This window comes from Gadus chalcogrammus, chromosome 7, assembly GCF_026213295.1.
Source record: "Gadus chalcogrammus isolate NIFS_2021 chromosome 7, NIFS_Gcha_1.0, whole genome shotgun sequence".
NCBI lineage: Eukaryota > Metazoa > Chordata > Actinopteri > Gadiformes > Gadidae > Gadus > Gadus chalcogrammus.
In genome coordinates, this window is record NC_079418.1 from 29843446 (window position 1) to 29864090 (window position 20645).

The window sequence follows — 20645 nt, forward strand, 5'->3', positions numbered from 1 at the left end:
TGATCAACCGTTTGAGACCGATTTTATGTCCGGCATTACCATGTCAAAATGAATAAATTAAATAAAAGGAATTCTTCCACATCATCAACCAGCCCTGGAGCCTGAATGAAATCACAGTTGGCAACAGAGAAAAAGCCAATTATGGGATGTGGAGCTTCTACCTTCAAGCGTGTGTCTGTCAGGCTGAGCTGGAATGCATCAATCTGGGAGGAGAGAGGAGAGGAGGGGAAAGGAGAGAGGAGAGAAGGGGAGAGAGGGGAGGAGAGAGGGGGAGAAAGGAGTAGAGAGGAGAGGAGGGGGGAGAGAGGAGAGAAGGGGAGAGAGGGGAGAGAGGGGAGGAGAGAGGGGGAGAAAGGAGTAGAGAGGAGAGGAGGGGGGAGAGAGGAGAAGAGAGGGGAGAGGAGAGAAGGGGAGAGAGGCGGAGAGAGGAGAGGAGGGGGGAGGAGAGAAGGGGAGAGAGGAGAGAAGGAGAAAGAGGAGAGTAGAGGAGGAGGGGAGAGGAGAGGGCTATGTGAGTCTGGCTGATGCCCACTTAATTTGAAATCAAGTGGAAATAATTTGCTATTAGTTATAATACCAGCAATTACACAGTTTACATACGTTTAACAGTTTAATTAATCTTCCACGTTACTTGACATCCCTTCAACATGAAAATCCATTAAAAAAATTCCGCGAAAGTATTCTTTTTGACCATCGCAGCCTCCTGTAGCTCTACCGGAAGCCGGAAACAGCAACCCGCGCTAGAAAAACTTCGCGGGAGTTTATGACAGAACAACAACAGAGGACTACTCAGAAGTAAACAAATCTTACTTCACGTTTAAAACAGAAATGAGTCTTTGGGTGGACAAATACCGCCCGGCCTCCCTGGGGAAACTCGACTACCATAAAGAACAAGCAGTGCAGCTGAAGAACCTGGTGAGTCCAACAAACTGCGGGAAACAGGCTAGTTTGCTAGGCTAAACACTGCCCACATTGACCAGATGGATCGATTCAGCAAGTGTCTTTAAACGCATATAAAATGTAACTTTCGGCATAAGACTTCGCTAGATATGCGTTGTGTATATAGGTCGTTTGATTCAGTTTGCCCATGTTTGTACAGGTGCAATGTGGAGATTTCCCCCATCTCCTGGTGTACGGACCGTCGGGCGCAGGAAAGAAGACCCGCATAATGTGTCTCCTGAAGGAGCTGTACGGAGCCGGGGTGGAGAAGCTGCGTATCGAGCACCAGACCATCGTTGTAAGAGAAGCGACCAACTCAGTTTATTACGGTGTTATGTTATGTACCAGATATGTCAGATATGGTACGGATGCTGTACTCTGGTTTATGATCACTTTGGATCGAAGATAGTGGCCTTCTTTGACTCATCTGCCTTTGCATTTCTTGTCTACAGGCGCCCTCGAAGAAGAAAATAGAAATCAACACGATAGCCAGTAACTACCACTTGGAGGTCAACCCGAGGTACACACATGTTATCTTCTATAAGACACACAGCATTGCTTTGAGCTTCCTACATGAGTCAGTGTTGTTGACTTGTAGGGCTTGTACCGCAATGACCACCTCCATTATGGAAGCACTGAATGTTAGTTTTGATTTATAATGGTTACGTTAGCCAAGGTTACAGTGTATTTAGGTTGATCAAGGATCCGAGTCCTCAATATGTCCCCAATATGGCCATGAGTATCGCAAACACTGAATCCCATGATGCACTGTGATGTACGAGCCCTGTTCTGTGCTGCCTTAGTGATGCCGGTAACCAGGACCGCGTGGTGATCCAGGAGCTGATCAAGACGGTGGCCCAGTCCCAGCAGATCCAGTCCAGCACACAGAGGGAGTTCAAAGGTCAGAAGCTAACGTCTCAAGCCTTTAGAGGCCAGGGCACACCGGAACAGGGCCTAGAATGTACAAAAACAAAGACAATGAGTTATTTACTGATTAAAAGTTTTGTTTTATTCCGTTTTATAATTGTGGCGCAGTTAAGTATGTCTAACCGGTCTGTGCATTAGATATATCAGTAGTAGTAGTAGTATGACCTTAACCCCAGGTCTCTGGTTCCCCCTCTCAGTGGTGCTGCTGACCGAGGTGGATCGCCTCACCAAGGACGCCCAGCATGCATTGCGTCGCACCATGGAGAAGTACATGGGCACCTGCCGCCTCATCCTGTGCTGTAACTCCACCTCCAAGGTGATCGGGCCAATCAGGAGCCGGTGCCTGGGCGTGCGAGTGCCGCTGCCCAGCACCGAGGAGGTAACGCCTCCAGGCTGCACACCCGACTGATGTTCACCCTGAAGCCCCTTTAAGGCTTTTAGTGGGGCAGTTACAGTGCATGTTACAGAGGCTTCCTTTACATGCACTGTAACTGCTGGACTCCCATGGTCAAAATTAAAAAAAAAAAAAAAATCATATTAGCAATATTGACAAAATTATAATAAATGTTACATTATTTTATGACGTACCTCTAGTGAAGCTCTTAATAACAACGGATAAAAGAGAACACTTTATTATGTTGTATAAGGATAATCTAAGGACATTTAGTCCAATAGCAATGGTCACCTAGCATTAATTAATGCTATCCACTGACAGTCACCTGTGATCACAATTCACCCTCTGTCCCTTTCATACGTTTTGTCCTCTCCCCTGTGGTTGTGCCCCATCACATTGTGTGCTGGTGCAGGTGTGCAGCGTCCTGTCGACCGTGTGTAAGAAGGAGGGCCTGTCCCTGCCCTCGGAGCTCGCCCGGCAGATCAGCGAGCGCTCGGGACGCAACCTCCGCAAGGCGCTGCTGATGTGCGAGGCCTGCAGAGTGCAACAGTAAGTCTCTCTCTCTCTCTCTCTCTCGTTCATATATATATTCTGAGGACCCAAAGCCGCCATGTCTCCCCCGGCTAAGACCAACTTCTAAAAACCAATGAAAACGTACCTGTTCACCTGTCTATTGTCTCTAGTTAATGGAGGCCATCCTCTGCTATCCTTGGACCACTATTTTGTCCCTGAATCATTTTGTTGTGCTGTGTGTCCCTGTATAAATGAGTTATTATTTTATTAACATGTGAAAGGATGCTGGAGGCGTGAGTCTGTGGATGTGATGACAGTATCTCTGCATCGCTGCACTGCTAGCCTGACGCCATGAAACAGGCTGCTCATTGATATTCTTTATTTTCCAAATGAAGACCCGATCGGATGAGTTTCATTCAGAAGGTGTTCGGGCGTGTTACTGTGGAGTTCATACTGATTAAAGCCCCGACACAGAATGGAGCTCCCTTTGACCGAAGTGTAGTTACTTTTAACGTGTTGTAATGCATGAAGATGTCTTACTTTGAAGACGGGGTCAATGGCTGATTGGTCTGTTCACTTCCTGAACGGTCTGTTCACTTCCTGATCGGTCTGTTCACTTCCTGATCGGTCTGTTCACTTCCTGATCGGTCTGGTCTCTTCCTGATCGGAGGATTCACTTCCTGATCGGTCTGTTCACTTCCTGATCGGTCTGTTCACTTCCTGATCGGTATGGTCTCTTCCTGATCGGTATGGTCACTTCCTGATCGGTATGCTGTCTTCCTGATCGGTCTGTTCACTTCCTGATCGGTCTGTTCACTTCCTGATCGGTCTGTTCACTTCCTGATCAGTCTGCTCTCTTCCTGATCGGTCTGTTCACTTCCTAATCGGACTGTTCACTTCCTGATCGGTATGGTCTCTTCCTGATCGGTCTGGTCTCTTCCTGATCGGTATGCTCTCTTCCTGATCGGTCTGTTCACTTCCTGATCGGTCTGTTCACTTCCTGATCGGTCTGGTCTCTTCCTGATCGGTCTGGTCTCTTCCTGATCGGTATGCTCTCTACCTGATCGGTCTGTTCACTTCCTGATCGGTCTGTTCACTTCCTGATCGGTCTGTTCACTTCCTGATCGGACTGTTCACTTCCTGATTGGTCTGGTCTCTTCCTGATCGGTCTGTTCACTTCCTGATTGGTCTGGTCTCTTCCTGATCGGTATGCTCTCTTCCTGATCGGTCTGTTCACTTCCTGATCGGTCTGTTCACTTCCTGATCGGACTGTTCACTTCCTGATCGGTCTGTTCACTTCCTGATCGGTCTGTTCACTTCCTGATTGGTCTGGTCTCTTCCTGATCGGTATGCTCTCTTCCTGTCCTCCAGGTATCCCTTCTCGGTGGACCAGGCGGTGCCAGAGACGGACTGGGAGGTGTATCTGAGGGAGACGGCCAATGCCATCGTCAGCCAGCAGAGCCCTGCCAGGTAAGCAGAGACAACCATGAGGGAATCATCCTAGCTGGAACAACTTTGTTCCCATTTCTTTTTTATGCGATTAACCTGAATTGAATACAATTATGAATGAACCAGTTTCTGTTTATATTTCTTCCATTGACATTCGTGACCAAGCCAATGTTTTTTACCGTTTCCTTTTCTGTTCTTCAGGTTAATGGAAGTACGAGCCAGACTCTATGAGCTCCTGACTCACTGCATCCCTCCTGAGATCATTATGAAGGTACAGTGAACCCCCTCCTGCTGCCGTTATCCCCACTGAGCGCGTTCACATGCAGACGGAATTGGAAATCATTAATCTATTTAGGGCATTGTGATGTTATTGGTTAAAGCTGCTTCTGATCACTGTAATCTAGTCAAAGCACCAATCAGGTTATGTTATGCAAGAATCTTACCTTGGCATGGTTTTAAGTTTACACACACACACACACACTTTTTCTAGGCAAATACTGCAAGAGAACAGTTCACGGGGGTTCTGTTCACACCTCTTGACTTTAGCGGTCCTCTACCCCACTGACCTCAGGCCATGGTCAGGCCATGGTCCCTGTGGACTCTCCCCCGTGTCCCCCACCTCTAAGCGGGCACTAACCTCCGGTCCGGGGGCGTTTCAGGGCCTGGTGGCCGAGCTGCTGAGCAACTGCGACGGGCAGCTGAAGACGGAGGTGACCCACATCGCGGCCTACTACGAGCACCGGCTGCAGCTGGGCAACAAGGCCATCTACCACCTGGAGGCCTTCACCGCCAAGTTCATGGCCATCTACAAGAAGTTCATGGAGGACGGCCTGGACGGGCTCATGTTCTAGAGGAACTGGGGGGGGGACTCATGTTCTAGAGGGACGGGGGGGGGGGAGAGAGAGGACAGGAGAGAGGGGGAGGAAGGAGTAGAGAGGAGAGGAGGGGGGAGAGAAGAGAGGGGAGAGGACCAGGGAGATCTCGAAGGGGGGGAGGACCAGGGAGAACTCGGAAGGGGGAGCCTTTGACAAACTGAGGAGGTGGATGATGATGATGAGGAGGAGGGATGACGTCTCTGTGCAGCACTTGGAGGGTGGATAAGTCGCGGTCTTGGTATCGTGGCTGATAATATTTCACTGAAATAAATGTTACGTTATTTGTACATTAAATTGATTTATTATGCAGGCATGACATTTAATGATAGGGGCATGATGAGTTCCCTCTAACTTTATAATTGGTTCATATTTTTTTATGGAAATCCCATTAGTGGTAGGAGAAGTGATTGTACAGTACCATTATGGTGCATTATGAGATATTAATTTCCTCAAGGTAAATTATTGAGTTTACATTTAATAAGTGCATGGTTGGCAGAGTTTTGTAGAAGGCAATACTATTTTGCAGAGGTGCACTCAAACACAAAGAATAGAAAAACGCATTCTATACACAATGTCAAATAGTCAAAATTATTAATGTACATATATAAGTAGTCTTTGTTCCATTACAGTAAGCTATATAGATAGGGGAAATTGTAAGGGTTAAATACATATGGGCTACCAAAACATCAACTTGTCGGATTCTTCAATACATATTGGAGGATCAATGGTTTCCTTTATAAGGTGACTTTGCTACACAACAGAACGTGTAAAATAAAAGTGTAATCTTGACCTTCTCTTGTTTTCTGAGTGCCGTTATACCAGTAGGTTAGCCATACGTTAAACGTGATATTATGCCACCAGGTGAGTGTGATTAGACATTACAGACCTTTTCCCTGTGGTTTAGTGACATCACAAGTGGGCGTGTCCACCTAGATGTACGATGGAGAGATAAGCAACATTTGCTACGGCCCGTCCTACATCTAGGTGGACACGCGCACTTGTGATGTAACTGAACCAGAGGTAACGGCAGATTTTTAAACAGCTTTAATGGCTAATCACGCGTCGCGCACACCTGGTGGCATATTTAACCTAACCTCCTCCCTATGACATAGTTCACACCGTATCCAAGCTAATGAACTCCAATATAAATGCTGTTATGAATATCTAGTCTTTTCATTTACATTTAATCGTCTAAAACCAAAGTTAACCTCAGCAGCCAGTCATCCACACACCCACAGTAGCGATCAGACACACATCCTCACACAACAGCCGAACCCAGACCTTAAAACAAAACCAAAGCGTTTAACTACAGCCCAGCGCCGTCAGTAACACTCGGTGCGTCTCTTCGCCGCGTAATAAATAATGAGTCCCAGCGTGATGAGGAACCCGGAGCCCAGCAGCGTGAGAAACCCCAGCAGAGGCCTCCGGGTCAGCAGCTGGCAGTCCAGGCAGGGCAACGGGTCCCGGGGGCACTGCTGGGCGGGCAACCCCGCCACGGGGAAGCCGTTGTGCTCGATGATGTTGCGGTAGTTGGAGAGCGACGCCTTGACGATAACCTCGTCGTGGACCTGGCCGTACAGTCCGAAGCCCGGGTCCCGCATGTCGCTCAGCGCGTAGGCGAAGTACCCCTTCAGGTTCACCCCGTCCAGCGTGGAGGCTGGACGCGACACAACCGGAGAGGCGCGGGAAATAAACAAACGGAAGGAGATGGATGAGGTTACATAACCTTTTTGTCTATAGACAGTGACGGAACATTATTTGATGCGCTCACATTACAGCACGTAATAGTAACTAAACCGCCACTAAAATTAAGCCCCAGGAACCTCAGAAAACAACAAGTGGTCAATTTGCGGTTGTTGATTGGTTCTAAATATTAAGTGACAGATTCTACCAATCAGTTTGTGCTTGCAGTACTTCAGTTTGACCAGAGATGGTGCTGTGTCTTAGGTCGAGTGTTTTCCATTCTCTTCCAAGTGGAAAAGGCCTCTCAGTTGCACCAGAGAAGCAACCTTGTCGTGTGGCTGCTGCTGGTAATATTTTGCACGTTTTGATTCACTTCCGCTCATAAATACTTCACACTACATAACGTGTGGAAGCATGATCATAACCAGCTGTCTACATTCTCTTCAAGGCCAAACATTACAACCATGTCAAACACGAAAGGAACTCAAATAGCGTTTCAGGGAGTCAGTTCATGAACACATTTCTATTGAGGGATTGTATTGAATTATAATATGTTCAATACATACCTGTAACCTAGCAATTGTTAGTGCTTGGCACCTGTTTCTATGAACATCTTTACTGTACCGACAGCAATATATTGCTGTTTTTCTTTCTTCTGACAAATATATTTGAATTTCCCTCGGGATTAATAAATTATGTATCCATCTGTATATCTATACTTATTGTACGTCGCTTTGGATAAAAGCGTCCCTAAAAATGCCCAAAATGTAAATGTAAATCTGTAGAAAGGGGGTCATGAAAACATGACAACAAACTTTCTCTGTGAACTGTGACCGTGTTTCTGCACATAAACAGCAACAACCACAACAGTGTCACCAGGTCAAAGTGAACAGTGGGAGGGAAAGGCGTGGGATCACATTACCCAGAAGAGGTCTATGTTAGAAACCCGTCACACGTTTCCCCGCGGTGAACGACAGCCACATGTAAACGCCAGGCATGGTGGACCAGAAAACTCAAGCTTGAACAGGTCCATGTGTTTTAATGCGCGGCTTTGTCGGTCAGCTGACAGCCTGTTCTGGGGTCGCTGAGCTGAACCTCCTGTCTAATGATTAATCCGTACAGGACACAGAGTAGACGGCTCTAGGAAACAGGCTAAAACATGACACTTCTGACCCACTGGAGCACGGAAATAGACGGTTGATGGGCAGAAAACGCTCAGGTGGAAATCCGGTTGAATATTGAATTGTACGGAATAGAACGCATTCATTCAATATTTCATACCATGAAAAACAAATGAACATTTTAGATCATTTTCCGGTTGGTAACCACGAATTCCTAATAAGTCGAAACATATCCGGCATTACATCTCTACATCATTTAGCATCCTATGTTGAGCAGTGCCTTCTGGGCTGGGCGCGGGGGTTGCCACGGCGACGTGTGGGCGGAGCCTCACCTTTCAGGGCCTCGTTGATGTAGTTGTACAGGTAGTAGACGCGCAGGCTGTCCTTGAAGCGGGCGGGGTCTTCCTGGACCCCGTTGGCCATCACGTAGATGGGCACGTCGCTGTAGTGCTCCTTCACCTGGAGAGGAAGAGGAGTCATGTGACCAGATGGGCAGGGTAGTCATGTGATCACCACGGACGGTCATGTGACTACAGAATACAAACGAGTAGTTAGAATTGCAAAAAGTCACCCCTTGTCGCGTGAAGTTAACCCACTTCACAAACATGACCCCCTAAAAAAATCATTTTATCCAATACTACTAATTCTTCAAATAGTGTTTGTGGAATTTGTGATCCAAGAGCAGATAAGTAACCTTGTGGACGTACTTGAGAACGTGTGAGTGTATCTGTGCATTTGTGTGTGTGTATTTGTGTGTGTGTAAGTATGTGTGTATTTCTGTGTAAGCAAGTGTGTGTGCACGTGTGTGTGTGTGTATTTGTCTGTGTGTAAGTGTTTGTGTATTTATGGTATGCAAGTGTATTTGTGTGTGTGTGTTCATGTATTTATGGTCTGTAAGTGTGTGTGTGTGTGTGTGTGTGTGTGTGTGTGTGTGTGTGTGTGTGTGTGTGTGTGTGTGTGTGTGTGTGTGTGTGTGTGTGTGTGTGTGTGTGTGTGTGTGTGTGTGTGTGTGTGCACTGGTCCTCTCACCCAGTTGAGGGCCTTCCTCAGCCCCCAGGGGACCACAGGTCTGGGGGACATGATCCAGGTGGTGTCTATCATGTACTGGACCTCCAGCATGGGGATGTAGGTGTACCTGCATAGGAGAGGAGGGGGGAGGGGAGGGGAGGTGAGGGGAGAGGAGAGTGGGGAGGGGAGGGGAGGAGGAGAGAGGGGAGAGGGGAGGGGAGAGAGGGGTGGAGGAGGGAGGAGAGAAGAGAGGGGAGGGGAGGGGAGGGGAGGAGAGAGGGAGGGGAGGGGAGGGGAGGGGAGGGGAGGGGAGGGGAGGGGAGGTGAGGTGAGGTGAGGGGAGAGGAGAGAGGGGAGGAGAGGAGAGAGGGGAGAGGGGAGGGGAGGAGAGGAGAGAGAGGGGAGGGGAGAGAGAGGAGAGAGGAGGAGAGGAAAGAGGGGATAGGGGAAGAGAGGAGAGTAGAGGAGAGAAGACGAGGAGGAGAGGTAAGGAGGGGAGAGGATAGGAGAAGAGAAGAGAGGAGCGCAGGAGCAGAGAGGAGAAGGGAAGAGGAGTGGAGAAGAAGTAAAAAGTTAAGAGTTTAAAGCCCTCGAGCAAAAAAAAAAAAATTGGTAAAAAAAAGATGGTAGATGCGTTGGTGTCGTTACAAGCAGACAAATGTCAACTACTGCTTGTAACACCACTAACACATCTACCATTTTGTGATGTTCTAGCACCATCTACCATTCCCGGCAAAGGATGCCTTAGTTTAGTGTGTTTGGTGGGGGAACGGTAGCATGAATAGAGAGCGTGTGCGTTCTCCTACGAGTCTTCCTTGGCGTGGGTGACCAGGTCCGTGCTGAAGTGGCTGATGGCGAAGAAGTCAAACGTGCCCTTGACCAGCTGACGGTCCTCTTCGTTGAACACCGGAAGACTGGTGACAAAAAGGGCAACAACAGGACACGTCATACCCAAGCTGTAACAGCTGGTGCTTCCTGAGAGCAAAGTAAATGCTCATACTTTGAACACCTTTTAACTTCTGATGATAACTAAATTGAGGTTAGGTCTTGTAAAAGGACTCGCTTAATGGAAGCCCACAAGAAATAACAATTTATATCCTAGGGTTAGGGTTTGTAGCAATGGCTACCCCACTAAGAGTAATTTTGAAGTTGAAACAAGTTGAATTGGAGCGACCCCCACATTCAAACCCCAGCTCTCTAGGGTGTATCGGTAGAGTGATTAATTGGAATAAGCAGTCAGCAGTTTTAACACACTGCAGTCGACTTATTAGTGGGAACGTTTCGGCTGCGGGAACGTTTCGGCTTCCGAAACGTTCCCGCTAATAAGTCGACTGCAGTGTAGAGACATTAAAACACGGGTTGAGACGACGGTGAGACGTGTTACTCCAGGGAGTTGAGCTGCCGCAGCCAGGTCCTCATCCCGACAGGGTAGTCCCCCTTCCCGAAGATGGGCTCGGCGAACCAGCCCACGCGGAAGTCCAGCACCCGCTTGGCCGGCTCAACGTCCTCCCGCCGGAACGAGAAGGCCGGCTCCACCCAGTCCATCTGCAGGGCCAGGGACACCTGACGCACACGCGCACACACACACGATGCACAAGCGCAAACACACAAGCGCAGAAGTGCACACATGCACACACACAATAACACACACACATGCATGCATGAACACACACACAAAGTTAATCTGCTGTGCTAATGCATGCAAAATGTTGAGCGAGCGAGTCAGTGTGTGTGAGGGTGGACTCAATATCCTGAAAACATTTATTAGGAGTCATTTATAGTTTAAATCAATCAATCTAATCATCATTAAGGTAAGATTGCATTCAGAAATAGCCTCACTTAATAATAATAATCCAAAAATTTGGGATTGGGACAGACCAATTTCTCCACTACCAACAGTTTAAAGCCCTAATCAAATGCAAATTAAAATTAACCAACACCCTACAACCTTCCAAAACCAGCGAACAGTTACTGGACATACCCAACAACCCCAAAAAACTTATATCAAAACTCTACAGAATCATCGCCTCATCTAACCACAATAACGCTTCCGAAAAACAAATGGGAGGGCGACTTAACTCTGTCTCCCGACCCCGATTTCTGGACCCAAATCTGCAGAAATGTCTTCACTATGACCACCAACACTAACTTACAACTCATACAATGTAAAACTATCCACAGAACACACATCACTCAGAGTAAAATGTTTAAAATGGGATTATCTGACACAGACACTTGCTCACAGTGCGCTTCGGGGAGCATTGACACCTATTTCCATGCAACTTGGCTCTGTCAACCTGTTCACTCTCTCTGGACCACAGTAACTAACACACTATCTTCGGTCCTGGACTGCAGAGTCCCACTGTCTCCAGCACTCTGTCTTTTAGGAGACACCTCAGATTCCCCCTTCCCCTTAAAATACATAACCCCAGTCCTTGTCTCTCTAGCTATCACCAAGAAAATAGTCTTTCAAAACTGGAAATCTAAATCATCTTGCCACTTTAACCATTGGACCAACTTAATCACAGAATTCATCCTGACAGAAGAAACTGCTGCATAAAAAAAGAACAATATCTCCGCCTTTAAAGAAATCTGGAATCCCCTCATAACATTTCTACAAATTCAACAGTTAAGGTAAGCCATGTACATTCGAAGCCCCCCCCCCTCACCCCCCCTCTTCCCCTCCTAACTCTCTCTAGTTCCCCCCCCACACACACGTTCCCTTTCCCCAAACAACACCTTATAGCTACACACTTGCATATACCTACCCTACACACATAGCACCATACTCCTCCTTTCAGACCACATCTACCACTCCACATTTCTCCACCATTTGTCTCTGTCTGCCTGTGCGCCCCTGTGTCTGTCTGTCTGTCTGTATGTATGTTAAAGCTTGTTTCTGTGTTTTTCTTTCTTTGTGTCTGTTATTTTACTTTTTTTGTGTGTGTGTGTGTCTTGCGCACTTGGGTATATGGGTTCGGAGCCACTTCAATCTCCTTTTTATCTTCTTTTTCATTATTATCATTATTATTATTCTCTCCTATTTCTTACTTTTGTAAATCAAATTTTGTTGAATAAAAATAAAGTTGTCCTCCGAAGAGGGGTGGTGGTGGGATATTAAAAAAAAAAAAAAAAAAAAAAGAGCCTCATTTGTAATCATCACTCAAATAGCTGCATAAAGCTGTCACATGTCATTCGTCACCACTAATAAAACCATCCACCAAAGCAACCGGGTCTAGCAGGGGTCTAGCGGCGGGCCCTGACCCACCTGGCCACCCTGCGTGTGCCTGAAGTGGCGGTGGTAGGCGTGCCAGGCCAGGGCGTGGGCTCGCAGCATCTGGTGGCCCTCCTGGTAGCCCACCGTCTCGTCGTTGGGCTCGTTCAGCGTGATCCACAGCTTCACGTGCTCGCCCAGCTCTCGGTAGCAGAGCCGGGCGTACGCCTCAAACAGGTCGGGCGCCTCCCTGGGGGAGAGGAAGGAGACGACCTTTAACCCCCTACATGCTTTAACCCTCGACCCCTGGACCCTTAACCCCTCGGGCTGCAGACAGGCCACTGAGGGGCTGCTTTGTCGTTTTCGGCTTGCGGGGAACTTTTCTTCTTTTTTTTCTTTTAAGTCCCCCTCTCGCTCTCTCCATCCCCCCCCCTCCCCCCTCTCCCCCTCCCTCACCTGTTGAGACACTTGTAGGTGTTAAGGGGGCTGGGCAGGCTGGGTGTGTCTCCCCCTCCCTCCCTCCCTCCCTCTTTCCCCCCTCTCCCTTCCCCCTCCATCCCTCCCTCTCCCCTCACCTGTTGAGCCACTTGTTGGAGGTGTGGGGGGGGGGGAGGGGGTGAGTAGGCTGGGTGTGTCTCCCCCTCCCCTCCCTCTCTCCCCCCCTCCCTCCCCTCCCTCTCTCCCCCTCCCATCCCTCTCTCTCCCCCCCTTCATCTCCCTCCCTCACCTGTTGAGCCACTTGTTGGAGGTGTGGGGGGGGGGGTGGGAGGGGTTGGGCAGGCTGGGTGAGTCTCCCCCTCCCCTCCCTCTCTCCCCCTCCCTCTCTCCCCCTCCCATCCCTCTCCTCCCCTCTCTCTCCCCCCCTCTCCCCCTCCCCCACCAGTTGAGCCACTTGTTGTTGGTGTGGAGGGGTGCGGGCAGGCTGGCCGTGTCTCCCTCTCTCTCTCCCTCCCTCCCCTCTCTCCCCCTCTCCCCCTCCCCCCCCCCCTCCTCACCTGTTGAGCCACTTGTTGGTGGTGTGGAGGGGTGCGGGCAGGCTGGCCGTGTCACTGGTGTGGTGCCACAGGGTGATGACGGGCGTGACGTTGGCCCGCAGCAGCTGCTGGCTGAAGCAGCTGTAGTAGCGCAGCAGCGAGGCGTTGGGCCGGCTCACGTCGCCCGAGGGGACCAGCGCCGACCAGTTCAGGGAGAAGTGGAAGTGGCTGACGCCCACCTGCCGGATCTCGTTCACCTGGAGGGAGGAGGGAGGAGGGAGGGGAGAGGGGAGAGGAGGGAGGGGAGAGGTAGAGAGGGGAGAGGGGAGAGGAGGGAGGAGGGAGGAGGGAGGAGGGAGGAGAGAGGGGAGAGGGGAGAGGAGGGAGGTAGAGAGGGGAGAGGAGGGAGGTAGAGAGGCAGAGAGGAGAGAGGAGGGAGGAGGGAGGAGGGAGGGGAGAGGAGAGAGGAGAGAGGAGAGAGGAGAGAGGAGGGAGGAGGGAGGAGGGAGGGGGAGGAGAGAGGGGAGAGGTAGAGAGGAGAGAGGAGGGAGGAGGAGGAGAGAGGAGAGAGGAGGGAGGAGGGAGGAGAGAGGAGGGAGGAGGGAGGAGAGAGGAGGGAGGAGAGAGGAGGGAGGTAGAGAGGAGAGAGGAGGGAGGAGGGAGGAGGGAGGAGAGAGGAGGGAGGAGAGAGGAGGGAGGAGGGAGGAGGGAGGGGAGAGGGGAGAGGAGAGAGGGGAGAGGAGAGAGGAGGGAGGAGGGAGGGAGAGGAGAGGAGGGAGGAGGGAGGGGAGAGGGGAGAGGAGAGAGGAGGGAGGAGAGAGGAGGGAGGAGAGGAGGGAGGAGGGAGAAGAGAGGGGAGAGGAGGGAGGAGGGAGGATGGAGGAGAGAGGAGGGAGGTAAAGAGGAGAGAGGAGAGAGGAGGGAGGAGAGAGGGGAGAGGAGGGAGGAGGGAGGATGGAGGAGAGAGGAGGGAGGTAGAGAGGAGAGAGGAGAGAGGAGGGAGGAGCGAGGAGGGAGGAGGGAGGTAGAGAGGGGAGAGGGGAGAGGAGGGAGGAGGGAGGAGAGAGGAGAGAGGGGAGAGGAGAGAGGAGGGAGGAGGGAGAGGAGAGGAGGGAGGAGAGAGGGGAGAGGGGAGAGGAGAGAGGAGAGAGGAGGGAGGAGAGAGGAGGGAGGTAGAGAGGGGGGGATGTGAGGGGCGGTCCGTAGCCCATCTGGGTTTGCGTTGTACATTGGATTGTATCAAAAACAATGTGACAACAAAGTGCATATTTTTTGGTTCCTGGTTGTCTTTAACTACTTCTGGCCCCATGTTTGTTAGTTGTTTACCTAGTTGTCTGATCTTATTCTTAATTTAAATTGTCTTTAACTTTTTCATAAGAACACATTTTTATTTACCATCGTGCCCTGTCCTGATTGGTGCTTTGTGAAATAGATATAGAGATAGTCTTATAAATCATATACTACTGATCTTCATGCTTCAGAAAACAAAATAGAAAAACGGCAGGTCTTTCCATCTCATTGACTGCCACGGCTGTCTCCGCCTTCTGATTGGTCGAGGGATTAAGGAACTCCCCCTGGAGGGAGCAGAGTGACAGACCTGCTGGCGAACGGTGGCGTAGTTAGCGCAGTGCGTGGCTCGGTCGAGGGGCAGCGCGCTGAAGCCCACCAGCCTCTTCAGCTCGCCGTCACTCGAGCGGTTCCACAGGTACACACTGGGGTCCACGAACTGGGTGGGCGTGGTCTCCACCTGGACGAGCAAAGACAACCAATCACACGCCAGATCCCACCAGCCCCTCCCAGCAGCTCTGGGTGTGTGTCTGTCCGTCATACTGCTGACCAATAGAGATTAAGGAGAGGCCAATAGGGATTAAGGCCTGGCCAATAGAGGTTAAGGCGTGGCCAATTGCGATTAAGGAGCAGCCAATAGAGAAGGAGGTCGTTATGAATGGAACTCGTTAACAGATTAACCCTTCCACCTCTGACGACGCGTTCACCTGATAGCATTTCAACTAGCATCCCAAGATGCTACCGCTAACAATCCACATCGCGGTGGAACACACCAACCCCCGCACGATGCCCACAGCCTCAGTGAAGATCCTTCACCGAGGCTTTTATCCAAAGTGACTTGCAATGGTTCCCGCACACATTACCACACCGACGGCAGAGTCCACCATTCAAGGCGACAGACAGCTCGTCAAGAGCAGTCAGGGGGAGGTGTGACTCTCTCGGGGTCCCCTCGACACTCGGATAGGGGGAGACGGGGATCGAAATAGCAGCCTTTCGGTTACAAGTCAACCCGCTCTATCACCTGAGCTGAGCCAACCGAAAAAGGGGAACTTCAGAAAAACCAAGCAGGGAATCAAACCCAGATCTGTGGAGCTGCCCCGTCACTCCCTCCCCACCGTGGCTGTTGTGTCTTTAATGGTTCGAGCCTCCTCAGTGCACACAGCACAACATAAACCATGGGGCCAGCTGGGGCCCGCTTATAGAGGGGTGATCCTGGGTCCGGTGTTATCAGGCTCCGCAAACAGAGCAGCTCCGTTTGTTTGGTTTATGATTAGGACCAGCGTCTCCCTAATGGCTCCCGTCTGAGCTGGACTTTAACATGAGGGCTGCGCGGATGAAAACAATAACAGCGTCCACAGCAACAATCACTAACCGGGTTTTAATGATCTTTTATCTAAATGATGGGAGGATGCCGAGTTGGAAGCGGACAGATTGGAATTCCTTAATGTTACGGAAAGGTCTGTTCATTTTATGCAGACGTGAACTATTGATTTGATTGATATTTTTAGGACAGAGTCAGGGGTCTTGAATAATTTACTTGCATCATAAGCTCGCCTCTCTGGAGTGATGGATAAATATCTTGTGCCGCTTCAATGATCTTCGGTTAATGTTTTCTTAACCTGGAAATGTAATGAGCAACTAATCGTGCTGTGTTCGTACACTCTTTTTTGTACAGTATGTTTAATACCTGCACACTTCATGTACCTCATAATACCATAATGTTATTGGTAGAGCTGTGCAGAATGGTCACACTGTATTGCACATTTTATAGGAAAATACACACACTCACAGAGACACACACAGACAGACACCCACGCACACACAGACAGACAGAGACCTAGCGACACACGCAGACAAACAGGCAGGCAAACAGAGAGACAGGCAGGCAGGCAAACAGAGAGACACACACACACACACACACACACACACACACACACACACACACACACACACACACACACACACACACACACACACACACACACACACACACACACACACACACACACACACACACACACACACACACACACACACCTGTATGGAGTTAGCGGAGACGCCCCAGGCGAAGTCACAGGGGAAGAAGCCCTGGGCTGGGCGGTTCTCTGGCAGCTCTGGGAAGCCGTTCTTCTGGATCAATGCCCTGCAGAGACAAACCACAGACACAACAATAAAGATACAGTACGTTATAGATAGCTCCAAGTGTATTTTTATATTATATTGGATTACATGAACTAAATGATATGAAATTTGGAGCACATGACAAGCCTTTGTTATTGTCACTTTTAGCATGTATTTAGTCACATGCGCTTGAATTAGAAAATATCCGGTTCAGCATTTCAGTTTTTTAATCTTTCAAATTGAACAGAAATGTTCAATTTGAATGTTTTTTTAATTCCCTTAAAATTCTTCCTCATTGGCAGCATTCAAATCCTCACAATTCTATGAACACGAACCTGCATTACAACATGATCGGATAGGGAGCTTGAGGTCTTGCTCATGGAAACCTTCAGGTAGGTTTAATGGGGTTTGGGGGGGTTGGGGGGGAGGGGGGGCACCTGTAGAAGGTGGCTGAGGTCTTGGGCTCCCTCTTCATGCCCGAGGTTTGGAAGTCCACGTGGTACAGGCCGGTACGAATCCCGTACTCCCGGTGCCACTCGAAGCCGTCCATCAGAGACCATGCTGTGTAGCCAATCACGTTCACCCGGTCCAGGCTGATGGCTATTGGCCCAAAGAGAGTCAACAACAACAACAACAACAACACAGATGGAGTGATGATGGTTAGACATTTTGAGAGAAGAAACATTTAGATGAAATAAACAACGGAGGACATATAGCAGGCCTACTTCCGGATAAATGCAAACATTGAGCTGATATGAAGTATTATGGAGAAATAGAAGGCCTACATTATAACATATGGAAACATTTAGATGATATAGACTATTGAGGAGATACAGGCCTACAGGAAGGATATATCTTAACATTAAGAATCGATGACAGAACACTATTCAGGAGCTGCCTTACATTTCAGGGTCTCTACGATGAACCTCTTGAGGTAGTACATGTGCTTGGGGTCCTCTGTGTTGGTGTTGCCCAGGACGTACCTGCGGGAGGAACCGGCAGAGAGAGACAGAGATCATTGAGGAGCGGGCGCGGATCGAGGGGGGAAACTCAAGGTTGTTACTCAGGGCCTCTTGAGAACGAAACAACAGCAGCAGAAGCAGCAGCAGATCTCTCCAGTATCTCCTCACACGTGACACCAGCTCCAAAACAAACATCAATGTGTTCCAGAACAAAGCCCCTCTCTGCTCCCTCTTCATCCCAAGAATGGGGGCATACCAAGCCCACCCACCATCCCCTCACTGCCCCCCAGAGAGGGGCAAACCCAGCCCCCCCCCCCCCCCCCCCCATACCAGCCGCTCTGGACCACCAGGATGGGGGGCCGGTTGTACTCTGCGTTCACCCAGTACAGCAGCATCCTCAGGTCCAGGTCCTCCTTCTGGCCGAACTTCAGGCTGTCGTTGATGAGGTGGAAGCTGAGCGAGGCGCCGTGCGACAGCGCGAAGAAGTCCGCCGTGCCGCGCACCTCCTCCCTCTCCTCGCGCGTGAAGGCGGGCAGCCGGGGGCCCAGCCGGTCTCTCATGCAGGGAGGGTAGTCCCCGTCCACGAAGAGCGGCCGGGCGAACCAGCCCAGCACGTGGTCCAGGGAGCACTGGCACTCGTGGAGGTTCTGGCGGCGCGTGCGGCTGGGCTTGATCCAGTGGGAGGCCAGCGCCATGGACAGCTTGCCGCGCTGCCGCGAGCGGTAGAAGCGCTGGTAGAGGTGCCAGGCGGCCGCGTGGGCCTGGGACCGGGACCCGAGGGGAGGAGGGGGAGGGAGGGAGGGAGGGGAGGGAGGGAGGGACGAAGGGAGGGACGGAGAAAGGGATAGAGTAGGTCGAATTCAAAGACAACTCATCATTATGACTGAGATAATAACTATTCAATTTATAGCAAGTGCCTCGGAAACATGAATATATAACCCTTATAATCACTCACTATACTCAATGAATAAATACTAATATTTACCATAATCAATACAATCTTTTTTTAAATCATTTTAACAGATTGGTTGACATTATTATCGCTAAAAGGAAAAACGAATTCGCAAAAAAGCAGTGACATACAGACTAAGAGTTTAATGAGTCTGTACCTTGATGAGATTGTGTCCCACTCGGAACGGGAGGTCAGGGTCATTCTTGATGCCGGGTGCGACCACGCCGGTCCCGTACCCGTGCCAGGCCACCACGAACGGGTTATCAATGGTGATCCAGTACTTGACGTCATCGCCAAACGTCAGGAAACAAAAGTCCGCGTAATCTTTGAAAAGCTCCACGATCCGGCGACTGCCCCAGCCGCCGAACGCCTGCTGCAGGGCGTCCGGCAGGTCCCAGTGGTACAGGGTGACCACCGGCTCCACCCGCGCCTCCTTCAGCTTCCTGATCAGGGTCCGGTAATAGTTGGCCCCCGCCGCGTTGTAGCTGCCCCGGGTCCCGTTGGGGAAGATCCGGGGCCAGGAGAGAGAGAACCTGTAGTGGCTGACCCCCAGCTGCTTGATGGCGCGGACGTCTGCGTTGATGTTGTGGTAGCTGTCGCTGCCCACGTCCCCGGTCATCATGCGGGTCCCACCGCGCGTAAAAGTGTCCCATATAGAGAGCCCCTTGCCGTCCCGGTCAAAGGCGCCCTCGACCTGGTAGGCGGCGGTTCCCACGGCCCACATGAAGTCTCCCGGGAAGGTGTCATAGAGGAGAGCCTTGTCCCCCGGGTAGGGCAGCTTGGCGAATCTCCCCCAGGTCCTCAGCCCGTCTTTTGGCTTCGCCAGCGCGTCGTCCCACTCGGAGGTAAAGAGAAGCAACGTCACGAGGCCGAACACGACACACATGGTGCCTTTCTTTTGTTACCTTTACCGTTTATTGTACATTTAAAATCCACTCTATGAAGTAGCCATTGAAGAGCGACGATGTTTTTTTCGCTCTTTACTTAACCATGCTTGAACGCTCCCCACTGCGCGCCGTCCACCTGTGGCCCCATGCACACAGGCAGGCCTCTCCAGAGCCCAGAGCAAATCTATTAATGATTACCCAAGGCCCTTGACGCACGGCGCTCTGCGGACAGCACTGCGTAACCCTAAGGGGCCCTCGATCACCCTTCTGTCTGGAAGGAACGACATGGCTCACACGAGATCAAAGTGAAATTGGGATTTTATTGTGGCCATTCCAACTATACATCGACTTCGAATAATATTTTGACAAGTGTAATTGCCAAACCCATCCCTCCTCTCTCCCCCGCACACACGCATCCACACACTTTACGCAGACTCAGCAGTCGCGGCTAAAAGTCAACTCCATGCAGTTTTCCCCGACACCCTCCTCCCACGGCCGGATCCTTAAACGAATCTCGTGTGGCGTTTATCCTAATACCTGGAACATGGCCGCTTGGAAACATGACGCAGGTGGCTTGGACATCATAGGCCCATGCTCCCTATAACATCGTCGTCATCATCATACATAGAAATGATCCCATTATGGCAGTCAGGGTCCACACCGATCTCCGGGACGCGGAGAACCAGATGCGGTCATATCATCTACATGTCTCATGCATCATTCTAAGCTCCGAGTTATGCAAACACTGGCCTGGGACGCACTGATCAGCTTGACTAACTGCTCGCTTCTGCTCGGTTGCTGGGAAACGTTCGGTTCTTACACGGCTTGGTGCTTCAACCTGACAATGGAATAAATCCTAACATGATGTTGTGTTCTGTTGATATCTGGGACGTGATGCAGATCGAGGCTCCAGCCTGGCCGTGGTCTAGTAATGGGATTTATGAGGGGATGTAAATAGACCCAAGACATTTACTCCCGGGTGAATGTCTTGCGTCAAAAATACATGCTTCTTATACAGGCCTACAAAACCGCCCTAATTAAGATAAAAATCGGGAGAAATTATGAAAATAAAATGGCACAATTTTAGTTATTCTCAGAGGAACAAAAGCAACGACAAATTATAAAAGGCAGATCAAAAATGGGCATCTATATTAATACTAACGACTAGATTAATACTAATTCATTCATTCCTCGAGGAACTGCATGGGCCAGGATAATCAAAATATAAATCCCATCCAAGCTGCGGTAAACACTTGCAGTGGAGGAGATGGCGGGGGGACGCATTTCCATAATCTCTAAAGACATAATCTGGCGAGTCTCAGTGAAATTAAGATCGAGG

The 20645-nt window shown here is 50.1% G+C and overlaps 2 protein-coding genes across 3 annotated transcripts; one reads left to right on the forward strand and one right to left on the reverse strand.

Annotated features, from left to right (window-relative positions):
* The first annotated feature begins 713 nt into the window (after positions 1-713).
* On the forward strand, positions 714-6061 carry rfc3 (replication factor C (activator 1) 3). The gene is made up of 9 exons (XM_056594990.1): positions 714-915; positions 1100-1237; positions 1392-1459; positions 1743-1840; positions 2064-2245; positions 2673-2809; positions 4145-4243; positions 4424-4493; positions 4882-6061. Exons 1-9 carry the CDS (start codon positions 829-831, stop codon positions 5071-5073), a joined length of 1071 nt encoding a protein of 356 aa, XP_056450965.1. The 5' UTR covers positions 714-828; the 3' UTR covers positions 5074-6061.
* Positions 5386-19625, reverse strand: kl (klotho). Of its 2 annotated transcripts, XM_056594988.1 has the most exons (13): positions 18577-19624; positions 17798-18228; positions 17409-17488; positions 16943-17105; positions 16422-16527; positions 14695-14844; positions 13119-13354; positions 12178-12373; positions 10294-10472; positions 9716-9823; positions 8931-9036; positions 8234-8360; positions 5386-6754 (listed from the first exon to the last, which is right to left on the reverse strand). In XM_056594988.1, exons 1-13 carry the CDS (start codon positions 19303-19305, stop codon positions 6420-6422), a joined length of 2946 nt encoding a protein of 981 aa, XP_056450963.1. In that variant the 5' UTR covers positions 19306-19624; the 3' UTR covers positions 5386-6419. The 2 variants fall into 2 exon arrangements, with proteins under 2 accessions (XP_056450963.1, XP_056450964.1); XM_056594989.1 differs by lacking the exon at positions 14695-14844 and having other exon boundaries at positions 18577-19625.
* Positions 19626-20645: the final 1020 nt, after the last annotated feature.